General features: G+C 37.6%; 1 protein-coding gene across 1 annotated transcript in view; it reads left to right on the top strand.

Moving 5' to 3' along the window:
• Positions 1-12,447, top strand: part of MOXD1 (monooxygenase DBH like 1) — a 773,208-nt gene that overhangs the window by 661,814 nt on the left and 98,947 nt on the right. Inside the window, exons 8-9 of the mRNA XM_086925392.1 lie at positions 319-510; positions 4,451-4,510. Coding sequence (XP_086781518.1) covers positions 319-510; positions 4,451-4,510 — 252 coding nt within the window. The remainder of the gene's footprint in view (positions 1-318; positions 511-4,450; positions 4,511-12,447) is intronic.

Genomic DNA, 12,447 nt, shown 5'->3' with positions numbered 1-12,447 from the left:
TTTGTTATTGTCAGATGCCCAAAAGCATTGGTCACCTAGACCCAGAATGGACAACAGAGGAGGTAGCAGGTTATAAGTAAGTGCCACAATAATCAAAAGAGGTATTATGATGTCAGTAATATGTCTCAGGAGAATAGTTTTGATATGAGTAATAGGCTCTTATAGAAAATGAAGTGCAGGGTTGTTTCTAACTATTGATGGTCATACTATATACTATAAGGGTATTCATTATTCTTGTTGAGAGATGCTGTAACTCACCCTAAAGTTTTGCTTTGAACCAGTGTGATTACTCGCTAAACAATTTCTTTTCCCAAACAGGCCCTGGGAAGCGAGAGGCCGAGTGGGATCCACGTGTTTGCTGTTTTGCTGCATGCCCACCTTGCAGGGGAAGCAATCATGACGCGCCATTTTCGAAACGGAGAAGAACAAAAGATGCTTGCCTTTGACAGCGAGTTTGATTTCAACTTCCAGGAGTTCCAACATTTAGCAGAGGAACGGACAATATTGCCTGTAGGAATCTTTATTTCATTATATATTTCGCTAAAACTGATGCTAGAATTCTTATTTCTGATAGAGCTCCGTTAGTCTTTAACCCCTTCAGTGCTCATGACGAGCTGAGCTCGTCATGAGGCACTGTGCTCGTGTGCTCATGACGAGCTGAGCTTGTCATGACCACACCCATTTATATTGGTCCTCAGCACAGAAGAAAAATATGTCAAACAGCGATGGTGTTAAGAAATTCAAACTATGCTCTTTTTAAAATCATTTAAAAATAATTCATGGTATTTAATTAAAAAAATTGATTATGCTAACATCCTCGTAATTGTTTTCTAGTTGAAGTGACTTCAATATCATACACAAATTCGTGCAGTGGCTGCATTGGCCCACTGATCCAGCAGACCTGGCTACTAAACCGAACTACCTCCCTTCCCATATGTCAGAAATCGCAGGATCCTTGTGAGAAATCCTGCTTGCCTTAATGAATGAGCAACCTCTGATTTCAATATAACAATTTCCAATTTCAACCCAAGAAGTTTTGTGAAAACTATTTGATAATGTCTTTTTCTACTTTTGTAAAGGTTCAGATATTGGATGTGGACTCTTTTGATTTAGTTAGCCCCTGAAGCTAGGTGATTGCAACTTTAGTTTACTGCCAAGTTGGCACACACGTTGTAGGGATTCTCTTTAAAATCACCCTTAGGTTTGCTTTGAGCATGTACTCAAAGATATTTATTTTGTCCAGGCATTTACTCAGCAACATTTTAAAGAGTATGTGTGATCAAAAGACCATGTAAATTAGATAAAGGTTAAAAAGCTTGATTGCAAAATTCTCTTCCAACTTATGTTATTCGTTTTTTTGGTAGCTTAAATCTTAGGGAGCCAATGTAAGCATTTAAACTTATTTCGATATGTCTGCTTAAAGCCCACTGCAAGCCTTATCAGCCTTAGGGCGGTCTTCCCCCATGCTTTTTTGCCTTTATCCTCCATTTTTACTGATCTTGTTTTAGCTTGACCTAGGACTCTGAGCATTTTACCACTGCTGACCAGTGCCAAAGTGCATGTGTTCACTCCTTAAAACATAATATTATTGGCTTTACCCTAACTGGCATATATCATTTACTTATAAGTCCCTAGTAAAGTGGCACTCCATGTACCCAGGGCCTGTAAATTAAATGCTACTAGTGGGCCTGCAGCACTAATGTTGCCACCAACTTAAGTAGCCCTTTACACATGCCTCAGGCTTGCCACTGCTGAGCCTAGATGTGCAGTTTAAACTGCTGATCGTCCCCCAGTGTTACAGACCTTTCCTACTGAAGTTGGCTCATGACATACCCCTGGCAGGATATTGAGGGCAAGACAAGACCTTCATCAGGCTTGTGCCCACTTCTATTGGCCCAGGATAAAGAGGGCCTCGGGTGCATTCTGTTGGTCCTGTCCCATCTGGCAGGCCAGCGAGAAGTCAGGGAAAAGTTAAAAGCTCCCCTGGTCCTATGACCTGTCATTGGCACTCCCTTTGAGAGGGTAGGCATACAACTCCCACAACCAGTAATCCAATTTCTTTCAAGTATCATTTTGGGAAACTAGAAAATGCCACTTTTGTGTGTAAATGAATATTCACATTCAGATGTGTAAAGACATGTACATCCTGTCCCCATTGTCCTGGTTTCCTATGGCTGCCCTGGTTTTACACCTCTATCTTTGTAAAAGCTGTGAAACACACTTATTCGCAAACTACATTCTGTAGTACGTAAAATAGTACTTCAGTATTAGTACTTAATACAAAATGCAATTCACACATCTACAAGTGTAAATCTCAACCTCCCATGGGGTCTATTTATATGTGAATAAATATACTCATATAAATTCACTCATAGGCTTTGTAGTGTATTTACTACGTTTGGCTATTCACCATTTCCGAGTGTAAATGTACTTAACAGCATAAGCTTACATGTCTGCACCCTCTGAATCAGCCTTATTAGTGTAAAGTTACTACAGACAAAAATTACCCTGGATTAAGTCCAGTGCCACACATGGCCAACCACTACACTGCAAAACCCTCTCATAGAAAATGGAATAGGAACTTAAGATAAAAAAACCCATAGCGAATAAGTTTAAGATTAATTAGTTTATCCAAACTTAAAAAATATATATTAATGTAATCTCATGTTAGAAAATTGCATATAAATGAAAATAAATGTTAATTTATGATAAAATATTTTAATAACATTTTATAATTCAAAAATAAATGTAACTAATGAAGAAAGTTACATGAATTTTAAAATTATTTCTATTAATGACCTGTTGTTATTTTTAAAAACATAATAGTAAAAACAAACATATTAATTTAGGTGGGATTTGTTTTCGAACGTTTTAACTTAATTTAAATTTAAATTATATAAATTAATTACATATTTGTTCAAAATTAGTCTAATAGAGTAAAGTTACTGTTACTTACTTTTCCTTTGTAAGCAGCTTTCTCCACCACCAGGACAGTGGTTAGATCAATGTATTTTATCACTGTGGGTCTCTATTAAGTCCCTGTCTCCATTATTTTCCATGGGAGGATGTTGCAGTACCAGTGGCTGGCCATGAATGGTGTTGGAATTACTTCTGCTCCTTTTTGGCAGTAGTAACTTATACTCTAAGGTTCGGCTCCTTCAACTGTTACAGGGAGCAAAGATATGTAAATCTACACTTTTGAGTAACTTTAAAAAAATGAATAGACAAAAGTAATAAAGTTACTGAAAAGTATAAGAGTAAAGATACAGGTGTTGCTTCCTCCCAAGGAGAGTTACCTTTGTGATTAACACCATATGTATCTGTAACATTGGCTGTTTCCTTATAGCCCACCCAATAACTGCCCTCTGTAAACACTGATCTGTTTATTACCTCTTAAATTCACAAACTGTTTATTGGGGTTTTTTTCTTCTCCTTTCATGCCACTAGGTTTTGTAATCAGCTTACCATGGCAGTATGTCTGCTATTGTGCCATCCAAACAGCTGAAAAGTGTGTTGGTTTGGTCAGTGTAAGCCTCAAACTAGTACCAGGACTAGTTTGAAGAGATAGCAGTGAGCTCCATAAATATGAATCCCAGCCATCATTATCACCTTTGGAGTAAATTACCACTGGTGAAGCATATGTCATCCTGATGTACATTGTATTTCCCCCTGCATTTTGCTGGCAGACTTTATGCTGATTTCATATTCCTTCAGTGATGTACTTCAACTCTGTCTATATGATTTTCTGTTTTCACCACTGTGATGTAGTCTATGGATGTAGTCTATGGATCTGCTGAAGATTTCAATGAATTTAGAATCTGATGTGCCTGTTAATCTTAAGTGTTGCCACTTCTAGTAGCCTTATAGCCCATTGTAGTTGGGCTATTACGGCCATTAAAGGTCCACTCTCTTGTTAAAGGCTCTCGCCTTCAGCTCAGACATTTACTGTTGGAGTGGGCCTTTAATAGCCATGTAGCCCACTATGGTAGGCTATAAGGCTATTTTAACTCCCCAAGAAAAGGGAAGTGATGCTTAACCAACAGTGGCATACACTGCATTGACGAAAACAAATAACATATGTCTTAGAAGTAAAATGAAAATGTACTAACTCATTTAATGTCTTATGATGGGTCCAGCGGCCCTTCACTCCTCGAACCTTTGTTTCACCTCATTATCACAGGTTCTAATCCTGATGGGTCCACTCAGATTTTCAACCTCCCAAAATTGATAAAATCAGTGCCACTTAGTTAGGCAGCAATAAACATCTGTTATTCAGCACCAAGATGACCTCAGGGATAAGCAGGAGCTATACAAACATCCAGCACTTAACGACTCCTGTAGCATGATCCTACTGTTTGAGGCAATATCTAAAAACTATACATTTCTTTTAAAATTAAAATAATATACTTAATGTGTGTCCCGATTTATAGCCTTTATATTTTCTTTGCAGGGTGACAACCTAATAACTGAATGTCGGTACAACACTAAAGGTCGAACCTCCATGACATGGGTAAGATTGAGACATTTATTTTGAGAAATGATTGGCATTTTGCATTTTCCAATTAATAAAATATTTCAAGGATTCCCCACCCACCTGGGAGCATTTATACAATTACTCCCTAAAGGAAAAATGATACAGGCATGGACACCATTTAGGTATTGCCAGGGGTCACAGCTGTGAACTCTGACTTGCTCTTTGTGTCCCCGACACTGCCTCTGGGACCCGTAACCTGAGAGATCACAAAGGCAGTTTCCAAAACTGGAGTACAACATGGCATATGAGCCTTGTTTGTTTTTCTTGTTTTCCCAAAACTGGGGTGTTTTAATTTATTTATTTGTGTCCTCAGTGTCTCTAGGAGGGATTTTTAGGGGACACACAAGGTGGTCACAGATAAAACTGGTGGGGCCACCTACAACGTGCAATCATGAGGATTGTGCACATGTGCGTATAATATATATAGGGATCCCGGTTTTATGGTATTTATTTTTTGGACATTTCCGTCTGTATTTATCCATATTTATTTTTTGCTGATTTTATCTGTATTTATCCATATTTATTTTGGGTTTTGTGGAAAAATGAAGCTAAAATTTGTATATTTCCACATTTATCTAACCTATAAATATGCCCTTATTCTTGAATGCCTGCTAGGTTTCAATTCTGTGAACATACTCAGAATATTCATCAATGTAATTATATGAAAATATGCACATTTCTGTATCAACCTTGTGCATATCTACAACTGTTAAAGTCTCTTTACTAAAATACCTTTCTTTTTTAACCCCCTTACATATCAATCCACACAGCTATTGGCCTGACAGTCATGCCAGACAGAATTTAGAATTACTCAAAAAGCAACCCAATTTCCATCTTTATCCACGTTTAAAAATAAATACAGACAAGAAAATAAATGTTTTCGGTCTGTATTTATCTGTAAAATCTGTAAGAACGGAAAACAAGGAGCCTTAAATATATATATAATAATTGTATATCGATAAAATAATGTTGCGGTTTCTAAAGCAGATGCAAGTTACAAACCTATATTTTTGTACCATATCTATCTATCTATCTATTTATCTAGCTATCTATCAATTTATCTATGCACACTGACATATTATTCTTGGAAGTTAATCAAGCAAAAACAAAGATTAGAAAGATCTTAAAAAAAAAAGAACCGGCATATCTTGGAATATGATCAACATCGAAGGAAATATATATGCCCGAATCCAAGAATAACTATATGAAAACAATATCTTTGGGTCATATTTTAAAGCAAAGTTTTTTAAACTCAGAAATTGGAAGTGATTGTTGAATGGAAAGTGGAAAAGTTTTAACCAAATGTAACACGTGCAAAGCTGGCAGTATGGACAAAATCGAAAAAGCTATAAACCCTTTAAGAGGACATGCAATCACTATATGGGACATGATAACTTGTAACACAGAGGGCATGATTCCCAAAGGTAAAATTAAACCAAAAGTCTAACTTAGACCAAAAGTCGAACTTTACTACTTTTCGATATTCACAAAAGTAAGTTACGACTAGTAACTTTACTAACAGTAAAGTTACTATTAGTAAAGTTACTAGTATTAACTTACCTTTGTGATTACCAAAAATTAGTCAATTCAGACTTCTGTCTAACTGTACTTACTAAGTATAAGTTTATTACTTTTTGGTATTCACAAAGGTAAGTTACTAGTAGTATAATTACACTATACAAGTCGTAAAGGTATTAGTAGGAATTTATCTTTGGGAATACCAAAAAGTAGTAATGATGGCCTAACTTTAACTTTGTTAATCAGGCCTATAATATTTAATATAAGTAAAAATGTGGAAAGCTGTATGTTGGAAGTATGATTAAAAAAACGACATATAAGAGCAATTGAAAACGGGTAACAAAGTAGACCCTATGGGTAATCACTGTATGCAACACCATCAAGGCTCATTAGAGGGATTCTCATTTCATGGAATTAGACATATAAAAGTGCCTCCCCATGGAGGAGACAGTGGGAAGGAGTTAGGAAGGCAAGAGTCACAAACTGATTCTAACCCTGGGCACTGAAATACCCTGGGGGCAAAACACAGATGCTGAACTTTATGTGCACCTATAAATTATGGAATGGTGCTAAAATGAGGAGATTTCTGATCTGTTGAAAGGGATTGTAAACTGGAATGCGCACTATTTGACTTAAACAAATGTGCATTCTTATTAGGAAAGCACTGGGGACTTTATCTCAACATGAAACAGCGTAATATGAGCATGGGATCAAATCTATCCCCCTTAAATTATCCTCCATACTTATATTACTTTATGGACATCTCAAATATCTTGTAGTCATATTAGATGCTGTGCATCAATTAGTATATTGGGAGTGAATGCACTATGCACTTTATTTCATTGACAACATAAATGCATTAGGATCGAATACCCTCCTCCTGTTATAGAAAAATGATGCTCTCTATCTCTTTTTCAAATAATGCAATAGGAGTATGAAATCTTTTTCTCTTCATGGTGACCTCTCTTTGCAGTTATTTTAAGTCTGCTGTAATATTTAACACATTTGGAAGGAATGCACCACACTCTTTATTTCCTTGCTGAACAGTGCAAGGAATGGCCTTTTATCTCAGGGAAAACATATGGACATTATTACAATTTTGGAAAAATAGTGCAATGAAAGTATGACATTTCTCTACATTTCTGATAGATTTAATGCAATGTAGGCCTGCTGAGGGGTATAAATAAAATGTTTACAACACTCTAAAGGAAATGATGGGTGCGTTTACAATGGACATAAAAATATCCCCTCCTTTTAGGACAACAAATGCACTTAATTTTTTTCCCGGAAATTTCCATAAAGGAAATTCGAGTTTTTGGTTCAGAAATTGTGTACAACACATTTGGAGGGATAATATTTCCTAGTGAGTGTACTGAGTCTTAGTCTTGAGTGCAAAGAAGATTAAGCATTTTAAGACAAAAAGGAGAGTATCGCTCTCTTTTCATGGATATGTGCAATTTAATTTATCTCCACTAAAAAATTACATGCACTTTTGAGAAAACTAATGCAACAAAGTGAATATATTAGGGTTCTTGTATTATATTGTATTTTAAGAGAACAACTGGATTTTGTATTTTGGGTTGGGAATAGAAAAATATATAAGGAATCTTGAATTTTAAGAATGGCCAACAAAGGGCAGAATTGCAAAAGCATATGTCTCGACAGCGGAATGAAGAAATGATATAGTGTATCACAATCAGGATTGAATATACACAATGTGGGAAACAGGGAATATGAATTTGCATTGTGTACATTTTTAACCTGTTGATATGTGTAAATGAAATGTATAGGTAGGATATGCTGGAAAATGGATACCAAGCAATCCCATGAATGTGAAGGCGTGAGCATTGTAGTCATAAGGGTCCATGGAAAGGGATGAAGGACAAACAATGTTTGCTAGTACAAAATAGTGCCACAGTAATCGTGTTGGCTTTAATTTTCCCCTTTCGACCATTGTTTTACTTTGAATACATTTTGAAATATTCCTGCACTATAAATTGATGGGCTTCTGGTTCCTCTGTCTGTGCCGCCATAGTCACTGAGGAGGAGAGATTGCATGACGAATCACCTCAAAATTTTCCATGCACACATTAGGCGAAAAAGAGCACCTTTTTGTAAAGTTTCATGAAGATTCAAGTTATAAGTTATATATATATATATATATATATATATATATATATATATATATATATATATATATATATATATATATATATATATATATATATATATATATATATATATATATATATATATATATATATATATATATATATTGACAGGACTCAGAAACCCCAAAGCTCCCGGGTTTCGAACAATGAGAGCACTCAAAGCAGATGTAGCGTAGGTCAGCCAAGCTTTATTCGATAAACCTCTCGATAGTCAGCTAGCAAACGCGTTTCGGCGTTTCCGCCTTCGTCAGTGTAACTGACATTATTTACACATCAATTTAAATCAAGTGACAACGTGGTCGTCATTGGTCACGTGTCAGTTCATTGACATAAACATAAACGAAGGTACCTTTAAACAATGCATTCTCTATTTTTGCGGCGGCCATCTTTGAATATGCAATCCTATATATTACATATGTACAAATAAACGCAAACTCAAACAAATGATAATTGAATCACTATCTTGTCCATTCTAGCATTTAGAAACGAAACATTTCATTAATGTAGATGCTCTATCAGATTTTTAACCCATCAATTTAGACGGCCAGTGTGCCGCTTGTACCAACATGTGCGAGTTTCACTCAAATTTATCGTGAAGGTCGTCTATGTTCACATGGTTTTAGCGTCACCATATTTTGCATCGCAGTTATCATATTTACATTTACAGCCCTGAATGGGCATGTGCATTCATTTACATTATATACATTCTAGCCTTGAATAGGCATTTCATCAATGACCAAATCTGATCAACTGATAAATGACTGCATATGTATTAATCAACACATTAGGAAATAATATGCTCGACATTAATGGTACAGCATCCTACTCTGTTTTAAGGAAACTATATACAAATTTACATTACTGGTTCTTCAACAAAGAGAAAAGGAGACAACAGGAGGGATGCTTAGATGTGTGTCCACATCTCTTCTTCATTGTTCATCCCTCCCGGGGTCTTGGTCTGTAACTGGATAATGAATCTTGATTCCAGTGTTCTCAGCTTTTTTACCCAATTGCCCCCTCTTTCTGTTCTAACCAACTGATCTAGGATGTAATAGGTCAGAAGATTGCTATTGCTATCATGTTCCTGTTCAAAATGACGGGCTACTGGGTAGTTAGGGTCCTTGGATGTAATCGCCCGCATGTGTTCTAAGACCCGGAGTTTGGTTTGTTTGACCGTGCTCCCTACATACCTCTTCCCACAGGGACATGTTAAACAATAGACTGTGTAGTCGGAATTGCAATTCAACAACTTAGTTATTCTTCCTTTCCTCTTTTGACCAGGTATGTAATACTCTTTGACTTTCTGTGAATTCTTACAGGCCTTACACTTCATGCAAGGATAGAAGCCAGAAACAGGTGGTTTAGTTTTTCTTTTTTGTTCAAAGTGGCTATTTACAAGATGGTCTTTGAAAGATTTCCCCTTTCTGTAGGTTATTAAGGGGTGATCAGATAGAGACTTCCCTATTATTGGATCTGTTTTTAAAATCTTCCAGTTCTTCCGCATTACATTGAAGACTTCTGGAGACTTTTCAGAGAAGTCAGTAATAAGCCTGATTTTGTCATCTTTAGGTTTGGATCGATCAATTAATAGATCCTTTCTTTCGACCAAATTGCTCCTCAGCTCTGCTTGCGTGAGAATTCCTTTCCCATAGCCTCTTGCAGAAAATCTCATTTTGGACTGTTCCCTAGAACTTACAAACTCCTTGGTGGTCGAGCAATTGCGTTTCATTCGCAAGAACTCTCCCAGGGGGATGTTATTAATCACACTTCGGGGATGATAGCTGCGTGAGTGTAGTATGGTGTTACCTGCCGTGGGTTTTCTAAACATGGCGGTTTGTATTTTCTTATCTTCCACGTAGACCCGTAGGTCTAAGTAGAACACCTCACTTCGACTAATGCTGCTTGTGAAGCTGAGATTTAGACTATTCTTGTTCAAATCTGAGATGTACTCCTCAGCCTCATTCTGTGAACCCCGCCACACCAGGAACAAATCGTCGATGTAGCGGGTCCAGAGAACAATATTGTTCATCCACCGTTCGTTAGTCCCTGCCCAGGCCACGTGCTTCTCCCACCAGCCCACGAAGAGATTCGCGTAGCTGGGGGCGAAGCACGTGCCCATCGCAGTCCCCTGCAGTTGCAAGTACAATTTTCCTGCAAACAGAAAGATATTGTTACGAAGACAGAAGTCCGTAAGTTCTAATAGCATATGGTTATGGCTTCGGTACTTGATGGGTCTTAATTCAAGGAAGCTTTTCATTGCCATCAGGCCATCCTCATGTTTGATTGACGTATACAGGCTGGCAATGTCCAGAGTTATCAGGAACCAATCTTCTTCCCAAACCACATCCTGTATGATCCGCAGAAAGTCCTTCGTATCCTTCAGATACGAACTGAGATCCTTCACGAAAGGAGCAATGAAGCTGTCGATATAGCTTGAAGTTCTTTCTAGTAGGCTGTCCTTGGCAGACACAATCGGTCTGCCTGGGGGCCAAATTTTACTTTTATGCACCTTAGGCAGGTGATAGAAGGTCGCAATTTGTGGGTGGTCGCATTTCAGATTCTTCCAGTCTTTGAGATCCAGGATACCTTTATCCTTCCAGTTGTTAATAAGGTCATTGAACGCTTTCACACTTTCAATATATTTTGTGCGTTTGATCTCCACATAATGTTCTTTGTTATTCAGTTGGGATAGGGCCTCATCCTCATATTGTTCTCGTTTTAAGATTACAATGTTACCCCCTTTATCACTGGGTTTGATGATTATACTATTGTCATCTTTCAAATTTTGAATCGTTGCCCATTCCTCCTTGGTCAAATTCTTCTTACTGGTATTGAAGCCTTCCGATTGGAGATGCTTAAGTTCCTCAATGACCATCTCCTGGAACGTATCTATTCCGTCATGTGGTGTTCTCGGATTAGTTCTTGATTTTATGATCATATCACTCTTGCAACCTTGTTGAGTAATGCCACAGTCTTCCAGAGTCTGTGTAGGTTGAGCCTCCCAATCCTGAGAACTGCTGGTCCCAATGAGTGTTTGTGCTACCGCAATTGCCTCAAGGTCTTGTCCTGTCATCATTGAGAGCGGATCTTCTCCTTCAGTAGTAATGATATCAGGTGCTTTCGGGTTCAAAGTATGGATTTTGTGTAGTTTAAGTTTTCTGACAAATCTAAAAAGATCTATCCTGGTTTGTGTGTAACTAAATGCCGGAGTCGGGCAAAAGGTAAGTCCAAGTTTTAATAGTTCTTCTTCTTTTGGAGTGAGTATCCTGTCCGAGAGATTGATGATGGTATTCTCCTTTGTAAAAAAAATAAAAAAAAATAAAAAATATATATATATATATATATATGATTGAGAGGCCTGTGCCACTGGAGCACTATGAAAAGGGACACTTCGGTGGCGCAGGCCTCTTTTAAAAGAGGCCCTAAATATTTTGGTTGGTTGGTCCTCACAATATCCATAAGTTGTTTACACAGCATAGCTTCCGCTACATTGCCCATGAATAAGTCCAGCTATAATTACTATCAAATTGCCTATCTTGGCCTGGGAAAATGGCAGCAAAATAAATTGAAGTAATCCTCTGCTTGCGTTTGAAAATCCAAATTATTGGTGAATACTATTTTTTGAAAATTTGGTAAAAATGTAACCTATAAAAGTGTGCTACCTAAGCCTAAACTGGGTTAGAACTAGTTGTCTACTCAATACGCATTACTTTCTGGAAGTTAGTGACCATGCCCTCCATAGGACAATGCTGTTGGTCCTGACAGGGGGATGAGACCTCATCCGAATAGTGGAGTGGTTCAGGAGAGACCGAGAGAAGCGTTGATTAAAAAAGGGTAAGCCATTTTGGGTTCAGGGATTCTGGTAGTCTTTACATAATGGATGTTCTGCAAAAGAAGGTGAGCGTAGAGTAAGAAAGAAGAAAGGATTCGACAGAGAAAATTCTCATGTCACCTAGAGCCTCCATGGACCTGGGTAGACTACACCTGAAGAGATAAGGCATACTGGACAAAAGAAGACTTAGAATCTCCTGAATGTTCCTGACTCCCTGTGACAGGAACTGCTCTCTAAAGATAAGGTGACTGAATTCATGATTGCTTGTTCCAACTAAACAAAAGAGCAGAGAAGCTCCTTACTCAACTGGGCTCACCTGATGAGAGAAACAGACCCCCTGGCTGAAGAGAGACCCAGTGCCTAGAAGCCTGTCTGAGGGCAGCAGAAGAAAC

Source organism: Lissotriton vulgaris, chromosome 6, assembly GCF_964263255.1.
Source record: "Lissotriton vulgaris chromosome 6, aLisVul1.2, whole genome shotgun sequence".
Taxonomy (NCBI): domain Eukaryota; kingdom Metazoa; phylum Chordata; class Amphibia; order Caudata; family Salamandridae; genus Lissotriton; species Lissotriton vulgaris.
The sequence above is the reverse complement of the archived record's forward strand: the minus strand, read 5'-3'. Positions and strand labels throughout refer to the sequence as shown.